The sequence below is a fragment of the Equus quagga genome, chromosome 20 (assembly GCF_021613505.1).
Source record: "Equus quagga isolate Etosha38 chromosome 20, UCLA_HA_Equagga_1.0, whole genome shotgun sequence".
In the NCBI taxonomy this organism is placed as follows: Eukaryota; Metazoa; Chordata; class Mammalia; order Perissodactyla; family Equidae; genus Equus; species Equus quagga.
In genome coordinates, this window is record NC_060286.1 from 24,303,216 (window position 1) to 24,324,232 (window position 21,017).

General features: G+C 42.2%; 1 protein-coding gene across 1 annotated transcript in view; it reads left to right on the forward strand.

Annotated features, from left to right (window-relative positions):
• The first annotated feature begins 2,028 nt into the window (after window positions 1-2,028).
• TSHR (thyroid stimulating hormone receptor) overlaps window positions 2,029-21,017 on the forward strand; it is a 151,412-nt gene continuing 132,423 nt past the window's right edge. The window contains exon 1 of the mRNA XM_046647729.1: window positions 2,029-2,198. Within this exon, the coding sequence (XP_046503685.1) occupies window positions 2,029-2,198 (170 nt within the window). The remainder of the gene's footprint in view (window positions 2,199-21,017) is intronic.

Consider the following 21,017-nt stretch of genomic DNA (forward strand, 5'->3'; position numbering starts at 1 on the left):
AAAACATCAGCAGAGTTCCTGCTTTCATGGAGGTTATATTTTGATGGGGATGGGAGAGCAACAAGAGACAGGCAATAAATGAGTAAACTAATTAATAATAATAATAGGTGATAAATGTTTTGGTGACAGTGAAACAAGTTAATATGATGGGGGAATCATTACTTTAGACAGAATTTTCAGGAGAGGTGAAATTTAAACCAAGACTTGAATGGTGTGAAAATCTAAAGACGGATTGTTCCAGGCACAGATTTTAGCAACGGCAAAGTCCAGAGGTGATCATAAATTGGTCTTGTTCCAGGTCCAGCACAGTAATGGTAAGAGCCGAATCTTGAAAGACAGAGATCAGCAAATATTGGTTTCCGGGTCAAATCTTGCCCAAGGCCTGTTTTGGTATAGCCTACAAGCTAGAATGGCTTTTACATTTGTAGAAAGCCTACAAGCCTTCTAAAAAAGAAAGAGCAGATATGACCAAGATCATTTGTGGCCTGCAAAGTCTAAAATATTTACTATGTTGTTTTTTACAGAATAAGTTTATCAGCCCCTATCGGTCAGGCTAAAGAATTTACATACAATTTTCTTTTTGAAATTTCTTCTTTTTTTAGTTGCAGAATAGTATTCCATTGTGTGGATGTACCACACTTTGTTTATCCATTACCTAGTTGAAAGACATTTGGGTGGTTTCCAGGTTTTGATGCTTATGAATAAAGCTGCTATAGACATTGAAATATACATATTTTAAGTGTGAGGTTCAATCAGCTTTAACAAACGTATACATCCACTTAACCACCAGCCTAATTAAGATATAGAACATTTCCACAATGCCTGTGAGTTCTCTCCTGTCTTTTTCTAGTCAATCTCTAACCATTATTCTGATTTCCATCATCAGAGCTTTTTCCTCTCTCCCAGAAGTTCACATAAACGGAATAATACAGTATCTGAGGGGTTGATATTCCTTTTACCCTAAAAAGAATTAGTAACCAATTGAAGACTATTAAGAGGAAAATTGGTACTGAGTTGTATCTAAAATTTTCTTTTTGGCTACTGTCTGAAGAACAATGAGTAGATGATAGTGTGCCACTTAAGTATTCTTTTTCTTCCCATCTTCTGGGGGGGCATATGGCTCAATAAAATTCCGGGGCAGACCAGAATTTACAGGCTGGCTTCAAATCCGTGTCGCAAAGCTGGATTCAAGAGTTCCATTCAGGGCACCAGTACTGCTTGTGCCGTTCCCGGTTCTGCACAGCAGATGGCCCCAGAGCCCAGTCCCTGACCTCCGAGTCCGCCCGTTGCAGTGGGAGCCGGACGCCGCCAGGCGACTCCCTACCGCGATGTCTGCGCGAGTGCGGCCGCTAGCGCCGAGCGGTCCCGGTTTGCGCCGAAGTTGGGCAGCCGCGAGGATCCGCCAGCGTTGTCGCGCCCCGGCTGCAGCCGCACCTTGGGCTGGCCAGAGATGTGTGCCCGCCTCCGACGCTCGGCAGAGGCGTCTTAGGCCAGGAAGAGCTGAAGTTCTGCTAGATCCCCGTCCAGTCGGGGACGGTCCATTCCACGGGGACTTGCTCCGGATAGAGTGCGTGTCGGTGGATCCCGACAGGCAGCGCTTTTAGGCGGCTACCCAGGGGAAAAAGTGGCCCCACTGGCTTTAGAGACAAGAAAAGGAAAGGGTGTCTGAACTAGGCTTTGGAGAGAGCTAATGGGAGGAACGCGTGGGGCAGGTTAGAAAGCAGAGGGGACAGCCCGGACTGGTGTTAGGTGTCTGGGAACAGACGGAGCGGGCTGGGTAGCTCAGGGCAAGAAAAGCGAAGCAAGTAGACTTGTTTGGGTGGAGGGTTGCCTAGGGAAACGGAACACTTAAGAGCCTCTTCTTTCCCCTCTCCAGCCTCCTCTCTGGTGCTGAAGTCACAACCCCATCAAGTCCTCCCTCTTCTCACCCCTCCCTCTCTCCTAAAGCCTGAAGGAAGCCGAGGCGCAGAGGGCTGAGAACGAGACCAGAGTGGAGGATGGAGAAATAGCCTTGGGGAGCCGTGGAAAATGAGGCCGACACCCCTGCTGCAGTTGGTGCTGCTTCTCGCCTTGCCCAGGAGCCTGGGGGGAAAAGGGTGTCCGTCTCCCCCCTGCGAGTGCCGCCAGGAAGACGACTTCAGAGTCACCTGCAAGGATATCCACCACATCCCCAGCCTACCGCCCAGTACGCAGACTCTGTGAGTACCTGGGAGAGGAGTGGGTAAGACCCAGAGGCCAAGGGCAGCTGGAAAGGTGGACAGAAGTGCACAAAAAGAGCTTAAGAATAGGCCAAAGGGGTGAGTGTGTGTGTGTGTGTGTGTAATGAGTAAAGACTCAGTTGCCCAAACTTGGGACTGCTGACACTCTAGTTATTCATAACACACGAAAAGGTAACAAAACTTTGGTACAAGATGAAAGTGAGAATTGTTCTTGCTAAAGAGCGCTTTGCCTTCTCCTAGCCCTGGCTGAATCTTAGTTTTACTTCAGATATTACTAAGACTAATGGCAACTCAAGAGTTGACCTTTCTGATCGTATCTTGGGTAATGAAAAATTGCAAAAAAAAATTATTTCTCCTTTCAGTCTCTCTAGATGGGAAATTATCTTTGCTGGTCTGCTGATTCAACAAATAGTTGACAAAAATTTGATTGGGGCTCTTTTTAAAATATACCCTGTATGAAGGTAACTTTGTAGGAAGCACCTGCGTTACTTTCTCAAATGTGAACTGCACACCGACATAGTGCCTCCAGAAATCTCCTTTGGGATAGGCGTGGTAGAGGTATGAAGAGATGAAATTTTGTAAAATACACTTTTTATCTGCATGTTAAATGTTGCCAAATTAGGAACTTGATGTTAAATAAGTTTTACGTATGTCTGTTCCCTAGCAGACGTTTAAATCAATGAAAAGATCATTGAAGACAAGACTAAGGGGAAAAAGCTTTCTTGAGTGGTTAAAAATAGAACAGAAATAAAGAATAATAAAACAATCTTGGCTCGGTAAACCCAGTTAAGGTAAGAAAGTGCAGATTATTAAGGAGAATGTAGATAAATGAAAAGCAGTGGTGAAGCTGTACTTCAAGAGTCTCTCAAGAATTTAGCTTATAGGGCCGTTTAACAGTAGATGATGAACGTTTCATTCAGCATAGGTGTGTGTTTCTGCTCTGAGATACCTCAGTTTCTTATCTCACCAGGATGAATTAGTACATCCAAATACTGCTCCATTTTCCATGCTGCCACCAAAGAATAAAATATGCTCTTGTCCTCTTAGTTAAACCCCTGCATTGACTCCTTGTGGCCTCCGGGGTAAAACCCTTTTTACAACCTACAAGATCCTTTAAGACCTAGCCCAGTCTTTCTGTAGAACCTCATGGTTCCTAATCTGATTTCCACTCCTACTGAACAGAATTTCTGGCACTTTCCCCAAAGTTCTTTGCTCTCACCACTGCCTTTGCCTTCCCTCCCACATTCTATCCTCTCTGCCTAAAGCAGCTTTCCGCCTTTCTTCATCTGGCTAACGCTACTCCAAGATCCAGATTAAGAGTCAATTCCTTCAAGAAGCTTCTCTTGACCCATGACCCCTAGGCTGGTGAGCTACCTCCCCCCCCCACCAACATTCTGTGCATGAACCCTATCCTAGTCCTTACATACTGCATAATTTTCTGTAATTTGTTATTTCCTTACATGCCCACCCAAGTAGGACATGAACTTCTCTAACACAGGGACCCTGTCATTCAACCCTGAATTCCTCACACACAACTCAGGGCCTGGAACTACTTCAGTGCTCAAAAAAAAGGCTTGTTAGGTGGATGAGTGAACAAAAAAATATCCTAGTCTCAGATTGTCCACTGTGTGTTGGGGAGAAAGAAGGCCAGAGATATTACTTCTTCAGAGACTTCTTAAAAGGTGGCAGAATTTCAAGATTGATTGATGAGAAATGTGGCTCTGACAATAGAAGAGAACTTGGAGTTATCCTGTTTATAATTCCACCAAATGTTGAGGAGAAAGGGTAATGTTGGAGAAAGAGCAATGGAGTAGGAGTCAGGAAACCTGCATTCTCTTCATCTCTTTCTCATTGACTAGGAGATAATTTATTTGGGAGAGAGGACCCAAGTTTCCTTCTGGTTGAAAGAGAGGGTTCAATTAGGTGCTTTCTGATGTCTATGATGCTAATGAGAATAGTCTGAGGGAATCTGCTGGATCACAAACAGTAAGAACGGGATATGGACAGTGGCAAGGAGAATCTGACCTTGAAAACAATGGGGGCAGGGGGCAGTAGAACTCTTTTGTCGAAGGTAAACTTACGAGAGAAGTCAACTAAGTAAAGCTAACGATTATATTGTGCTTATTCCTGTTCTCAGCACTTTACATGAACCCAACCCATTGAATCCTATTTATGAGGAAACTGAGGCACAACAAAAACAAAGCAATTTGCTCAATGTCACACAGCTTGTAAGTGGTGGTGCCAGGATTTGAAATACCACAGAGCTGTTCTCAGATGAAAGTGGGTCTCACCCTCTCAGCCTTTTCCCAGTATGGTCCTGAGGCTTTGGAGAAAGAAGGTTAAAAACTAGTGGTGTCCAACAAGCCACAGATAACCTTGCAAGAATTTAGAAAATAGGAGGCTAAGGGGAAAAGGAAAGAAGGGCAAAAAGAAGGAGGAGAGGAAGAAAAAGAGGATGGGAGGGAGGGAGGAAAAGAAAGACTATATCTAGGTTATAGAAGGCATTCCCTGCTGAAACAAGCCAGACCTTTGTCATTAAAAACTTGTTCTGGGTGGTAATCTCCTTGCTGAATCTAGATGCTGTGTAACCACTGCCTAGCCGTTTTACAAATTCTTATGGTGCTGAGAGCAATTCTTCCTAAGCATTATCTTCTATCCATATGTTGTGGTGCTGAAAGGTAAACAGATGGCCTCTTTCTTCACTATCATATAACTTCACATAACCTGGTAGATGGGTGGGAGAGTTATACTGTTTGTGGCTCTCACTGAAGCAGTGGTTCTGAATCTTTTTCTCCACTTTCCCCGTTTTCAAAGGCGTCTGATACACTCTCATTATAATAGTGGTTGTAACTAGGTGGGAAATAAAAGAGAGCTGGTAGCCCTATTCCCCAGTGGAACATTCTAGAATCTTTGATATACATGTAGTTTGAAAAAAATTGCTCCTCCCAATTGAGAATTACTGATCTAAGAGAAATTAAATGAAGCAAGCAGCATAAAATTAAAACTTTAAATTTTGGCATATAGTTATAAATCATATTACCTCAAAAGCAAAGATAGCGAGATTGACCTATCACTGTCACTCAGAAAGTTGCCATTTGCCACCTCCCTGCATGAGAGGACCATCCCTTCTCTGAATTAGGAGGTGGGTGGGGTTTGACAGCTGTGCTAGATTCATGTGGATTCTTCCTCAAAAAAGTGCTGCCTTACCTTGCCTTGTCCTTTTCACCTACCTGCTGTTAATTTCATGATGGTGACAGTCGCCACCTCCACTCCCTCCACCCTATGCCGAATGGCGTTTAGGGCTTCAGTGGAGTAAAGGTTTGTCCTTCACACACTTGTGTGTCTTCAGAAATGTTTCTGAAGGAGTTGTTGTGGCTCTTATAGTTTTCGAGTTCTGGATTTTGCTTCAGTGTTAGTCATTTGCATTCTGCATCTGTGGCTCTAATTGAACTATCCCAGTGTTTTCCAAACTGAAGGCAATCACTCAGCATCTTCAGGATTTTTGCCATATCTGTGTTCCACCTGTGCTATTATTCACTCAGTGTCTTTAAGTTGACTCACTTCTTTAACTGAAAGAAATTTATATAGAAAGCTTATATCGCAGCTATAAATGGAAAATTAGCACGACTTGCTATAAAGAGAAGGTACCCAGAAAAACTAAATACAGTGAAAACACAAATGTAATTATATTCTGCTCAAGAGTATTGTCTCTGACTGCTCTGAGCCTGAGGCCACCTTCTGTTTGTTAAGAAGGAAGAATAATAAGTGTTCAAGAAATATTAAAGAGATACCAGTCCAACACGGTGTCCTTGGTGGCATCGGAAGGATTGAAAGACAATGGAAAAGGGAATCACTTTCTCACTGTGTGATTCAGTATTATGTAATGCCATGTGGGCATTCTACCTTGAATAATCTCATATATCTCCAAGTCATACTTGTTTTTCACACTTAGGGAAATGTGGAATAAATCCAGATTTCACAATTGTTTTAGTCACAATCAGTGGTCATAACCTGAATAACATTTGGTTCCCACCCTAAAGAGAAGCCTTCTGCTTTAGCCCTCACATGTTGCCCAAACACAGCCCAATCTTTGCGTCTTATAAAGGTGGCTTTGCTTCATGCTTCCAGGCTCCATGATTTATTTTCCTTTATTCTGTGTGTGTGCGTGTATGTGTGTGTATGTGTATCAGTTAAGATTTTTGATGGTAAGTAACAGAAAGCCCACTCTGTCTAGCTTAGGGAGGAAAGAAATATTCTGAAAGGATAGCATGTAATCTACAGAATCCTTGTAGAACCCGGCTTTGAAAATAAGCCAGGGCCCAGAGCAGGCAGGGAGTTGGAGCCACAGCCAACCATCTGGTTGGAACAACTCCATGGACAACACTGTAACGACAGCCACTGCACATCCGTGGTGCTGGGCACCCAGTTCTGTAGCTGTTGGACTGTCTGTGTGCTGCCATCAATAATTTCTCAGCTGTCTCTGCCTCTTTAAACCACTAGCCAGAAAGTGATATACTATGTGGGAGCCTCTGTCCGGCATGGGTTACCTGCTGTGTCCCAGCTGCTGGTGGAGGGGGTCAGAGGGAGGAGATCCCCCTCTCCCACTTATGGTGTCTGTAGTGAGAGATGCAGAACTGGGTCCTTCTGATATGACACACATTGTGGAATTTTCCCCCAAAGAGGGACTGTATGCCCTCAACATTGCTCATCACTTCCTTCCTTCTGCAAATGTTTATTAAGCTCTGGCCATATTCCAGACACTGGGCTAAGCTCTGGATTTGGTGGAGAATAACACTAACATGTCTCTGTCCTCAGGGATCTTACAGTCTAGCGTGGAGGCTGAATATTAATCAAATGACCACATAAACATATAACTGTGTAAGTGTGCTGAGAGTGTACTTGGTGGGCATGGGGGGGACTGACTGAAACTGGGGTTCAGGGAAGGCTTGAACCACATCCTGAACCGGTAGGAGTGGGGCATAAAGAGGTGCAGGGGTGGGGGTGGAGGGTGGGGAAGCTGTGGTCTGGGGGATGGAACTGCTCATTTGAAGAACTTTGAAGTATTCTAATCTGAAAAGTGAAGGGGTTTGTTTTACTTGGGACAAAGATATTGATGGCAACAAAATACGTTACTACCTTCTTTGTAACACAGTACATGTGAAGGTGAATTCTGATGTCCGTGGGGGCAGCTTTTGTGCACAAAAAAAGACTTATTGGGGGTAATTGGTTTTAAAAACAAATATTTTATTCATTAAAATCATAAATTGGGGCTAGCCCAGTGGCATAGTGGTTAAGTTCATGCACTCCACTTTGGTGGCCTGGGGTTCACAGGTTTGGATCCCAGGCACTGACCTACACACTGCTCATCAAGTCATGCTGTGGTGGCATCCCACATACAAGATAGAAGATGACTGGCAGATGTTAGCTCAGGGCCAATCTTCCTCACCAAAAAAAAAGAAAGAAAAAGTCATAAATAGAAAACCTAGTTCTTTCCCCCCCCCATATATTTATTATTTTACTTGTAAATCTAAGTAATTGTAACAATCACTTTAAGGAATATTTTATAACTTAATAATTTTTTTTTCTTGTGAGGAAGATTGGCCTGGAGCTAACATCTGTGCCAATCTTCCTCTACTTTGTATATGGGATGCCACCACAGCATGACTTCACAAGTGATGTGTAGGTCCACACCCGGATCTGAACCCTGGGCCGCTGAAGCAGAGCTCATGAACTTAGCCACTGCACCGCTGGACCAGCCCCAAATTTAATAATATTTTAATAAGTAATTTAATAAAATAATAAATAGTCTGAAGACAAATTTAATGTATTTTCTTTTAAAGCACTTGAATGTTTGACAGAACTTACCAAATACTTAGAAAATTCCAGAAAATCTATTAAGTTAAACTTTATAAGTACCTGGAATCCTAAATTTTTAAACATCTCCATGCTCTTTACAGGGGCAGGAGAGTAAAGTGGCTAGGACCACACTCTCTGGAGTGAGGTCATCTGGGTTGAATGCCCTGCCCTATCATTTCCTAGGAATACTTTGGGGAATGAAGAGAAGGAAAAAATATTTTTGCTTCTACCCTTCTAAGTTCTTGGCTGGAGCTCCTGTAGCAAAAGAGAGATTAACAAGACAAAAGCAAACAAATTTATTTAATATGAGTTTTACATGACCCTTGAGCCTGCATAAGGAATGAAGACCCAAAGAAACAATTAACCTGAGTGTTTTTATGCTAGGTTTGAAGAAAGTGGAAAGTCCTGGAACAATGTGATAGGACAAAAAAGCATATGAGCCAAGTGTAGTATATGGGGTTCTGTTTGTTCAGACTCCTCTTGTCTTCCCTTTGTCTTCAGAGATAAGGGTGCTCCTGCCTTCAGATACAGGGAGGGCACCTCTCACATGAGGTCTTCTGACCTGCATCAGGGGAAGGTCAGGGTCCTCCCTGCACACGGCATTTCTCAAATTCCTTCAGCTCAGAATGTGCACTACGCCAAGGTGCCATATTTGGGGGCAGCTTATCCTCCACCCTGTCAAGAACATTGCCTAATTGCTCCGTAACTCAGTTTCTTCGCCTATAAAATAAGGATAATATTAGTACCTGCCTCATTGGATTCCTGGAAGGTGTGAATGAGTTAATGCTCTTAAAGGATAATTTTTGAAGAACAGTAAAATCATGACTCTCCTACAGCTATCAGTTGAACACATTAAAGATTTTATTTAACTCTAAGTGTATTAGTTTCCTAAAACTGCCATAAAGAGTACCACAAATGGGGTGCCTTAGAATGACAGAAATTCATTCTCTCACAGTTTTGGAAGCTAAAAGTCCAACATCAAGGTGTTGACAAGGCCCTGCTCCCTCTGCAGGCCCCAGGGAATAATCCTTCCTTGCCGCTTCCTTGCTTCTGGTCGCTGCTGGCAATCGTCATGTTTCTTGGCTTATAGCTGCATCTCTCCAGTCTCTGTCTCTTTATCCACATGGCCTTCTTCTCTGTGTATCTACGTCTCTGTGTGTTCTCCCCTCTTCTTGAAAGGACACCAGTCATTGGATTTAGGACCCACCCTAATCCAGCATGACCTCTGCTTAACTAATTACATCTACAAAGACCCTATTTCCAAATAAGGTCACATTCTGAGGTCCAAGTGGAGGTGAATTTTGTTGGGGACACTACTCAATTCACTATAATAAGGAAACTGGTAAAGTGTTACAGTCAATTTAAAGGAGAATCCATAGAACAGATACATTTATAGATCAGGAATATTGAAGTGACTATACTAATGGACATATAAAAATACTCAAAATACCAAATACATATTCTTTTTTTTTTTTTTTTAAGATTTTATTTTTTCCTTTTTCTCCCCAAAGCCCCCCGGTACGTAGTTGTATATTCTTTGCTGTGGGTCCTTCTAGTTGTGGCATGTGGGACGCTGCCTCAGCGTGGTTTGATGAGCAGTGTCATGTCCGCGCCCAAGATTCGAACCAACGAAACACTGGGCCACCTGCAGCGGAGTGCGCGAACTTAACCGCTCGGCCACGGGGCCAGCCCCCAAATACATATTCTTAAACTCAGCACAAACATATTAACACTATGGGTCTGATTTAGATTCTCATTTCTATTCTTACTTCTAAATTTCCCCAAGCTAAAAGACGTTTATTCACTAAGCAAGCTGGTCTTCCCCCTATACTGAATTCAGGTTCTCTATGGAGCCATCCACTGGCTTCCTGGGTTCGTCATAGTTAAGGTTGCCTTATGTAAGTGGAACCTCCTCTTACACCTGTTGTCCGGGTGTAATTAATAGCACTCCTTTCATTTTCAAAGGTGTCCCAGTTTGGAGGATGAATTACTAATAGATCTTACTGATAGACCATAAAGTCCAGAGGCCCATGGGACAAGCTGGGACGTTCTGAGCCTTGTTTATTGTCACCATAACTGGGAGTCAATAACTCAAAAAGGGATTGGACTCTCAGTACTGCCTCATGGGGGAGGAAGAACTATTCCTCCATCCTAGAGGTTCTTCTGGCGGCTCTAAGAGTGAAATTGACGTGAGACAGAATAACAGGAGAAAATCAAACACATTTAATAACGTGTGTATATGGGAGAAACCCAGGAAAACTGAGTAACTTGCCAAAATGGATGAAGCCACCACCTTAGATACCATCTTCAGCTAAAGACAAAGGAAGATGTTGGGGGTAGTGGTTTGAGACTTCAAAGGGGAGGAAGACAATTCACATGGAAATGGAAAAGTAAACGTTTGGTAAGCAAATGTTTGCTGGGCCGTCAGTAGGCAACGAGACCCCAGAGAGAACTTTGATAAAAATGGGCCTTGCCAGGTGCCTTCCTGTCTACCACACCTAGAGTTGTACATGGTGACAGCTCCTTCCTAGGACAGGCCTTCTATCTTAAATTCTTTTAGGCAGTTACCGGGGAAGGTCAAAGTTTCTTTCTGAGTCTTTTTTTCTTAAATATTATCAAGCCAAAGAGACACATTTTGGGGTGGCAAATTCCGATCCCCCACAGCCTCAAAATCTGCAACTCCCACATAGATGGTGGCGAACTTCCTTTGCTGCTTCAGCTGAATTTTGTGTTTCTTTGGCTCTCTTAAGATCCTTCGTGTCTTCCCATCTGGCTTATTGCAGGAGTCTCATAACCAGTCTCCTGTTTCCACCCTTTCCCTCCACAGTCTATTCTTCACACAGCAGCCAGAGAGATCCTCCAAAATATAGGTCCCTTCTCTACTTGGAACCTTCCAACAGGCTTCCAAGTTGCCTCAAGATAAAAACCAAATTCTTGACAGTGGCCCAAAAGGCCCTACCTGACTCAGACCTTGTTTATTTTTCCAATTCTATTGCTTATTCCTCTCATTCATAATTCAGCTTTCACTGCCTTAGCCTCCTTGCTGTTCCTCACACTGTCAGGCTTCACTCATTAGGTTCTTCCTTGCGTGTCGAACATTATTGGCCCAGATATCTCCATGGTTAATCCTCTCACCTTCTTCAAGTTTTTCTCAAATGTCACCTTCTCAATAAGGCTTTCCTAATCACTCTGTTTAAAATGTAACATCCTTGCTTTAAAAAAAACAGAATTAATCCTTAGCACTTATCACCTTCTAATATACTATATAATTTGCTTGCTTTTATGTTTCTTATTAATGTCTCTCCCCACAAGAACGTAATCTCGACAAGGTCAAGGATTTTGTTTTGTTTTGTCGTTGCTGTTGTTTGTCTGTTTTGTTCAGTTATGTATCCCTGGTGCCCAGAAAGAGTCTGGCATATAATCCATAGTCAATAAATATTTGTTTAGTAAGTGAACGCATGAATGAATGTCTCCAGAGGCACTTTAATGTCATTCTATTGGGTTCTTCATACCATTTTATAATTCTTTTTCAAAGTCCTTAAGGGCTTTTTTGGTGAGGAAGATTTGCCCTGAGCTAACATCCATTGACAATCATCCTCTTTTTTTTTTTTTTTTTTGCTTGAGGAAGATTAGCCCTAAGCTAACATCTGTGCCAATCTTCCTCTACTTTGTATGAGAGTTGCCGCCACAGCGTGGCTGATGAGTGGAGTAGGTCTGTGTCCAGGATCCAAACCCATGAACCCAGGCTGCCAAATCAGAGCATGTGGAACTTTAACCACTCAGCCGCAGGGCTGGCTCCCCAGAGTCCTTGAGTTTTATTGCCCTGTTACCGTAGATAAAATTCCACTTTTGTTTCATGTTTCTCCTGGCTATCTGGGACACTAGTTTTTCAGACACTGAAATGACATAGATGGAGTTTCGCATCTCCCACCACCTGTCTGAGCCTATGTTCACATTACTAAAACATGTTAAAGACCCTCCTTTGAACAGCCACCTCCAAGAAATGAAGCTCACCACTGCTTCCTAAGCTTTCCGAATGGAGGACTCCTCAGCAAGAGGAAAGTGGAAGAGGTTCCCCCTGGATATCTGGGACACCAGAAGCAATCCAGAGCAAGCAGGACATTCCTTTGGAGTCTTTGGTTTTATTTATTTATTTTTTTAATTTAACTTCCAAAGAATTACTGACAATTTTGAATTCTTTTCCATCGTGTAACTGATTTTCCTATGGCTTCATGTATACCTTCCCAGAGTTATTTCCTTGTACTTTCAGGATAACACAACTCTGTATTTGAAGGTCTCAGTAACTGGACCCAAGGAAGTGACTTGGTGCATAGAATGGCGGGTGCTGAAGGAGGCCAGTGAAGAAGTATTTTATGAGGCAGTGCTGTGTGTGCCTCAGAGCCCAGCCCCAGCAATCGGGCCAGCTCTGCAGAGGACAAGCCCATTCAGGCCCATTCTCAGACACCTGCATCCAGAATATCTAGTTATTTCACCTGTGTGAACAAACCCTGGCTATCCTGGGTCTATTTTCTTATATTGGCTCTGATAAAGTAGTAGACACAGAAAATGAATTCACAATCCTTAAAATGTGTAGCTAAAAGAGTGAATTTTATCTGGATTTGTCAATTAATTGAAATGTGTTTTTTTTCCCTCCAGCTGAGAAATTGTTAACTTGAATTGATCTATTTGATTATTTTAAGGTTTCCTTGTTGTTCAAAGTACATTCATTATCCTTTGGATTAAGATTTATTGACCAGAGATTCACGGGCTTCCTAGGGGCTCGTGGCTGTCCTCCTGGGAATCTGTGATGAAGTGAATGTTTGTATGCAAATGAAGTACATCAGTGCACTACTCATCTGTATAGAGAGAGTCTGTAACTTTCCTCAGGTTTCAAGGGTGTCCTTGACCCCCTCAAAAAGTTAAATTCTATTTTGGAATAATTTGGCATTTTTGTGTGACACGTGTGCATTTGGTATTACTGTGACTCAGTCCTTTTACTTTATTACAAAGAATACTGCAACATACATTTAAAAAATAAGTAAAACTTCCTGACCTTTGAGTGTGATAATTTTTTACCTGAATGCATTGCTACAGCCTTACATTTAGTCTGTCCCTTGAACAGGCTTTTCTAGAAGTTCACTAAGTGTGGCTTTTCTCCAAGTCAATAGTTTTCTGAAACAGATTTTACAAGTGTCTAATGCCTCACATCTGACATGAAGTCCTTCACACCCACCCTGTTTTCGTTTTCACTAAAGCTGGTCAGTGTGGTTACTTACTCTTCTGCCTTTCATTACTGTAATTAAAAAAATAGTTGAAGTATGGTCAAAATGGTCCCATTTGTTCAAAGGTGCAAATTAGATTTTAAAAGATTCCATTTAGATGTCATACTCTACTTACTTTGCTTCATTTCTATAGGAATCCTTAAGAAAATTTAGGGTGTTCTAGAAATTTGCAAAATAAATTCTTTTCTTAAAATTGCAAAGCAGGCATCTGTGATTTTTAAGGCATCTTATAAATGTCCTCTTACATGTAGTGACATGTAAATATGCCCTTGATTTTTCTGGTACAGCCTGATTTAAAATATTTTCCCCTCAGAATATTCCAGAAACTCAAATATTTCATCATTATCTTAACTAAACTTCCCACACCCCTTTTGCACCTGGAAAGAGCTCCCTCTGTCCCAATTTTTCTTTCAAAAACATGATCTCTGTGTTTATATGACACATGAAGCTTTTGGCTTACATTTTGTAGGCATTAGCTTAAGTTGAACCCACACTCGGGTGTTACCGTAATTACTCACCTCTAGAGAGGGGACTGAAATTGTCTCTTCCTATTGCCAGGTACTGTCAATTTATGTTTTGTTATTTCAATCTTTTGTGAGCTGGGAGACTAGAAGGCTAACTTTGGGGAAAGGATCTGAACATGAGAATAAATAGGATCTAAAGGGAGGGCATAAAGGAGGAGCTCTCCTTTGGTGGGCTTTGTGACTGTTCAACACCATTTTCAATTATTTCTGAGTTCATGGCCATGGTCCAAAGATGTGAGATAACCAGAAATCTTACCTCTGGATAGGTGACATTTTATTGTAGTTTTTCTTCTTTCCTTCCCTTCTTCCTTCTTTTTGCAATAAATATTTATTGATCACCTATTACATGCTAATACTATTCTAGGCACTGGAAATAGATGATAAATGACCTCCTTGATCTTACATTCCAACAGGGGCAAATAGCCAAAAATAAATAAATAAGTAAAACGCATAGAATGTCAGCTAGTGATCGGTATAACAGAGAAAAATCAAGGAAGGGAGATGGAGAAGGAATGCCAGTTTTTGTTTTGTTTTGTTTTTGGTGAGGAAGACTGGCCCTGAGCTAACTTCTGTTACCAATCTTCCTCTTTCTGCCTGAGAAAAATTGTCCCTGAGCTAACATCTGTGCCAATCTTCCTCTACTTTTTGTATGTGGGATGCCACCGCCACAGCACGGCTTGATGAGCGTTTTGTAGGTCCTCACTGGGCATCTCAACCCTCAAACCCTGGGCCCCCAAAGCAGAGCAGGCGAACTTAACCACTATGCCACCGGCTGGCCCCAGGAAGTTGAATTTTAAATGGTCAGAGAAGGCCTCCCTAAGGTGACATTTGAATAAAGACCTGAAGGAGCTAAAAAAAAAAAAACGAAATCAGGCTGATATCTGGGGGCAAAAAATTCTGAATAAACGCATGGACCCAGAGTCAGGGGCAAAATGGGTGGAACGTGCATCCTATGTTTAAGAAGTAATAAGAATAGAAATGTGGCTGGAGCAGAGAGGGTTGGAGGAAATGAGATCAGAGCAGTTATAGGGGGACAGATCATGTTATACTTTGTTGATCATTATAAGACATTTATATATATACCTATTTTCTGAATGAGATAAGAAGCTATTAAGGATTTTGAACCAAAAAAGAAAAAATGCATGAACTGTTTTTCATTTTATGAGGTCACCCTGGCTACTGTGTTTGTTAGATGAGGGATGATGATGGCTTGAACCAGCTTAATATCAGGGAAGATGGTGAGAAATGGCTAAACCCTGGATTTATGTTGAAGGCAAAACCAACAGGATTTCCTAACAGATTGTATGGGGTCTGAGTGAAAGAGAGGAGTTGATGATGTCTTAGCCTGGATTCTCCAGGAAACAGAGCCTGTGTGAGAATTCTTATTGGGGAGTGAGATTCCAGGGAGAAGAAGGATGGGATGGGGAGGTGAAGGAGGGAGGGAGGGAGAGTTTACTACTGCTGGAGGCCAATGGTTGCTGATCCCATGGGCCCGCCTAAGAATTCAGATGATATGCATCTCAGCATCCTTGCTCTGGGAAGAAGGAAAGGGAAACTTTTATCCATCCATTCATATCCCCTGTAGGTCAGGCTGTTAACTCCACCAACCTTCCTGGCTTCCCGGGCATGGGTGATGAGAGAGTTCCCAGATGGTAACAGAAGAGCCCCAGCGTGGAAGGTGAGAGGAGCGTGGTGCAGAGCTGAGGTGCAGCATGTCAGGTTGCACCTGGGTGAAGCTAGTTGGCACTCACACAGAACTGGTGGCTGCAGCATGGCTAGAAGAAGAGACAGGCTGAGAGGATCTCAAGAGATGTATAAGAGGTATCCAGTGTAGTTCACCCTTTGTGCTACTCAGATTTGCCCAAGCTTTCCATTACATCCAGCTCCCATACTAAAATATGGGACCTTCAATTGTGTAAGATACCCTTACTTCTTTCCTGAGAGAGATGGGGATACAAGTCCAATCTGCCACAGAGCTCCATTTACAATGCAATATTTACAAAGATGTAATGCAAGAGGGTTTGTCAAGTAAGATTGTCTCCCCTGTTGCAGCAGATCCCAAGGTTGTAATTGATAGTTCATCAGCTCTCTTCAACTCCAATTCTAGATTTCTCTCACTCTTGGCTTATGTTTTGACTGGCTGGGGTGATTGCCTTGTGGGAGGATCCAGACTTTCAACTCTAAGGCTCTACACCCTTAGTTGCCTTGTCCTTATCAGCTGTGGTTGCCCTATTTTCCCATTCACCATTATCATTGGCCACAGAAGAACCAAAACATGTCTCAGTGAAATCCCTAGGTTCTAGACTTACACTGCACTGCTGTTAATGTGTAGCAGCTACCCTCACTTCTCAAGGTGCTATTATTCCTATCAGTACAGAAACTCCTTTATTTGCCTATTCACTGGTAGGAGGAGCCCAAATGACCACCTGGTCAGTATAGCGTCAGGCCCCCTGTGTTTGATTTAGTGGAAGTAATCTTTACATCCAGGAACTAGGCCATCTAATCTGGCAGGAATAGAGACAGGGAAGTTCAAATTCTGAAAGTAGGTCACTGTGATGATGGTGAGAAGCGCCAATGCAAGGGCCAATCCTACCAGCACCCCTAGATCCTCATACCGATATATTCCAGCTGTGTAGAACACAGTGACACATACTGGCTATTAGTTCAGTATGTATACTTCATTAGTTCAGGTGCCCAAGCCTGCAGGACTTTGTCCCCAAGTTGGTATCTTAGCTGAGCCTTTAAAGGGTCATTCTACCATTCTGTTAGGAAGTTGCTTCTGCATGATGGGGTACATGGTAAGACTAGCGGATATGGGGATCATGTGCTCTTTGTTGTACCTTCTCTGCCATAAAATGTGTCTCTTGGTTGAGTGTTGTGTTGTTGCAGGGTGGTGCAACAAGTTGGTTGTTGCAGTATTGTGTAGGATTTCACACTGGTCTATCAGGCATTCTATAAGCCCTTGAATAGTGGCTCTGCTGGAGGCACTGGGGTCAGGAAAGGCAAACCCAAATCTAAAGTAACAATTCTTTTAAAAATGCACTACTCAGCCATAAAAAAAGACAAAATTGTGCCATTTGCAACAATACGGATGGACCTTGAGAGTATTATGCTAAGTGAAAGAAGTCAGACAAAGACAAATACCATATGATTTCACTCAAATGTGGAAAATAAACAAACAAACAAACACATAGATAAGGAGAACAGATTGGTGGTTACCAAAGTGGAAGGGGGTAGGGGGTGGGTGAAAGGGGTAAAGGGCCACATACGTATGGTGACGGATAAAAACTAGACTACTGGTGGTGAGCACGATGCAGTCTATACAGATACTGAAATATGATAATGTACACCTGATGTGTACACAATGTTATAAGCCAATATGACTTCAATAAAATAATGTTTTTTTAAATGAATCACTACTTTCTACAGGGTGGAAAGTGTCCAATGTGATCAAAGTGTCACCAAATGGCTGGCTGTTTTCTTGGAGGAAATTTGCCTCATCAAGGGTGCAGCATTGGTTTCTACTGCTGGTAGGTTGGGCATTCAGAGAGGTGGTATCTTGATTAGATTTGTTGCAAATGAACTCATGATGTTGGGCCCAAGCTTGGCTTCCATCCCCGTCACCATGGCCATTTCATTCATGCCCATTGCACCAGCACTGGTTGACATCTGTACAATTAGTCATCCTGTCCACCTGGTTGTTTAAAGTCACCCCAGTGGTGGATACTCTCTGATGGGCATTAACCTGAGACATAAAGATCCATACAATTTATGCTCACTGCCATAGGTCCATTCATATATCTCTTTTCCAGCCTTTCCTGTTGTCTTATCTTCCAGTTTTTATTTCTTCCTGCCCAGTGACCAACCAGATAAGTTCCTTATCACTTCTCAGTATTCCCCATATATCCTTACCTCATCTTTTCTCCCTTCGCACAAAATGAATGATTACTTGTAATGCTCACAGATCTACCCACTGGGAGGGAGGATTTCCCTTCACCACTGTCCTCCAGGGCCACCCTTGAGGGGGGCTATACTGCAGCACTAGTTCATTTTTTGTCTAGTGTTAACTTATTGCACCAATCTGTAGAGCAGGCACCAACCTATGGCTTCCATCAATTGATCCTATGGAGGCCTCCATGAAGCCATAGATCTGAGGTGAGGGGACAAGAGAGACAAGTGAAGTGGAGGTCTAGGCCACCTGTTCATGTAATTTACCTTCCCCTTCTAGACTTGCTTGATACAAAATGTAAAATTTCCATCATAAAATCAAGTGCTACTGTGCTCAACTTATTTTATAACTCAGGGGGACTGACAATGCCCAGTTCACAATGGGCAGCTGCAGTCCTAGGGTCACTTGGTGTCCCATGAAGAGGGCTAGTCTCTATTAGGGCAGAGTAGCATGGCAGGAACTCTTGTTCAAAGGAAGAGTAGCTCTGTCCTTCATAAGGTAAAGCCTTGCTCGAAAACCTTAGGGACTGAGCTTCAATTATTTATTGGGACTTTCCAGAAAATCCACAGACTATCTTTATTCACCGTGGCTATCTCTAGTATCATCAGATCTGCTGGGTCATGTGGCCTGTGTGGCAGCGTAGCTGGTATTTCAGCCCAAATCTGCTATAGACTCTTCTCTTGTTCTAGGTCCTACCTGAAACTGGCAGCATATCTGAGTCATCTAATAAATGGGCAGATGTTTTGGAGCATATTCCAAAGTGTGATATATCTTGCTTCCAAAGAACAAAGAGACCCAGAAAGTGCTGTACTTCTTTGTAGGAGGTAGGAATGGCAAGATACAACAGCTTATTCTTTACCTTAGATTCTATGTTCTAGAATGCCCTACACTAAACACTTCACCAATGAGAGAGAACCCTGAAACTTTGGGAGATTTATCATCTACCTCTTGGCACTCAGGTTCCTTAGTAGGATATCCAGAGTTCTTTCTACTTTTTGCCCATCAAGTTCAAGTAGCATGTCATCATGTAGTAGACTAGTATGATGGTGTATGTGATGCCAAGACTCTTGTTGTCCCTACAGACTCTAATATGAAATAAAGCTGGCAAGTTTTGCCTTGGATCAAAACAATGAATGTGTACCGCTATTCCTTCTATGTAAAGGTGTACTACTTTTGATCTTCTCTATTGATAGGGATCAAGAAGAGAACACATTCACCACATCAAGAATCACATATAAAGTTCTAGAAGCTGTGTTGATGTGTTCCAATAAAGATATCATATCTGGCACAGCAGCAATGATGGGACCCACTTAGTAGCCAAGTTTACTGTAGTCTGTTGTCATCCACTACACTTCATCTCTTTGGAGTTTTTTTTGGTAGTTGGCTTTGTTTTTGTTTTTTTTTGAGGAGGCAGACAGGTGAACAGAATGAGGATATAAGGGGATCACCATCTTACATTTTTCAAGTCTTTGAAGTTGCCACTATTATCTGCAATTCATCCTCGGATGCAATAATATCAGCATCAGTTCAAACCTTGAATCCAATCATCCTCAGAAAGCCTGGGATTTCCCTTTACCAGTTGACAGTTACCCTGGCAAATGGCCACAGGTTCCTTTTAAGAATGATCCGGGGAACATTTTCCATATATTTTCGTGGTGGCCTCATAGAAACTCCTCAGGGGAGTCCAGCCTCCCTTTCAATCAATGGACTCCCGGTTTCAGAGATACTAAAGTTTTTTTCAAAAATGTGTATCTAAAATTGATGAAATATAGTAACTCGATGTAGTTCAAACACAGTACTAGAGTGAGAAATTTCCTATAACATTGAATTTTAGGTTTAAATTCATGCCTTGATGCCAGAGAAATTAAGGAGAAACTCTAATTACAAAAACATCTCGTTCTTCAGTGTTTGGATTTCTGAAAATTGCCATGATTTTGTCTTTTACGAATTATTAATCCAAGTTACTTTTATTACATTATAACAGTTTGGACTACAGTATACATTAAATGGGTTTTGTGTGCTGCCCTAAAAAACCCACCGCTATGTTGTTTTCTTCTGTTTAATTATGTACTGTGTGTCAACTCTATGTCCACCCTATGCTATATATTTTCACATATAATGTCTCACTTAGGACTCACAACTGAGGTAGGTGTTTGATTCTACTTTAGATGAGGAATCTGAGTCCCAGAAATGTCATCTGTCTTATCTTTTATGTCACAGCCAGTAAGTGTAAGAGTATTCAAATTCGGGTCTCCTAATTCTAAATACAAAGCTTTCTCTACTATTCTGTAGCTATCTTCCTAAATCTGGACTCTTTTCCCCTCCTCTGCCCTCCCCTCCCTTTCCCTCCTCTCCCTTCCTCCCTCTCTCTCTTAATTGATGTGAAATTCACACAATGTACCATTCAATGGTATTTAGTACATTCATAATGTTGTACAACCGTCACCTCTATCTAGTTCCAAACTATTTTCATCGCCTCTAAAGGAGATCCTGTATGAATTAAGCAATCATTTCCCATTCCCCCTCTCCCCATAGCCCCTGGCAACCACTAATCTGCTTTCTGTCTCTACGGACTGACTTATGCTGGACATTTTCTATAAATGGACTCACACAACATATGACCTTTGTGCTTGGCTTCTTTTGCTTAGCATAGTGTTTTCACGTTTCATCCACGTTGTAGGGATAGGCAGAGTGTGGGTGATCAGACAAGCGGCCCAATGGGAAAACAGAGGTAAACAGGTCAAGCTTTGTGTACTTTCAGGACTTTTCAAGCCGGTTCATTTCTAACACATCAGTGGAGTGAGCCCCCCTCTGTGTCTAAACACCTTACAGCCTAGATATAATAATCTGAACACCAAAAATGGCCGGACTTATTCTCAGAGGCTTAGAGCTATGAAAGTACTTTCCCATATTAAAAGGTTTTAAGAATAGTCATCTTGGGAAGAAGAGTGTTTCTGGCCAGTTGGCTGAGGAATACCACACACTCATCCCTCTGGATCCCATGGCAATCTTAGTTAACATTTCTCTGAAGAGGAGACTTAATAGAATGCATGAGCCATTATCCATAACTTTTTTACCGTTTTAAGAGCCAAAACTCATACAAAGGGCTTTCTCTGTTACAGGGAAGCTGCAGAACAACTCAAACAGTATTCCATTTGTAATAGTGTTTCTTATAATCGTATTGGCT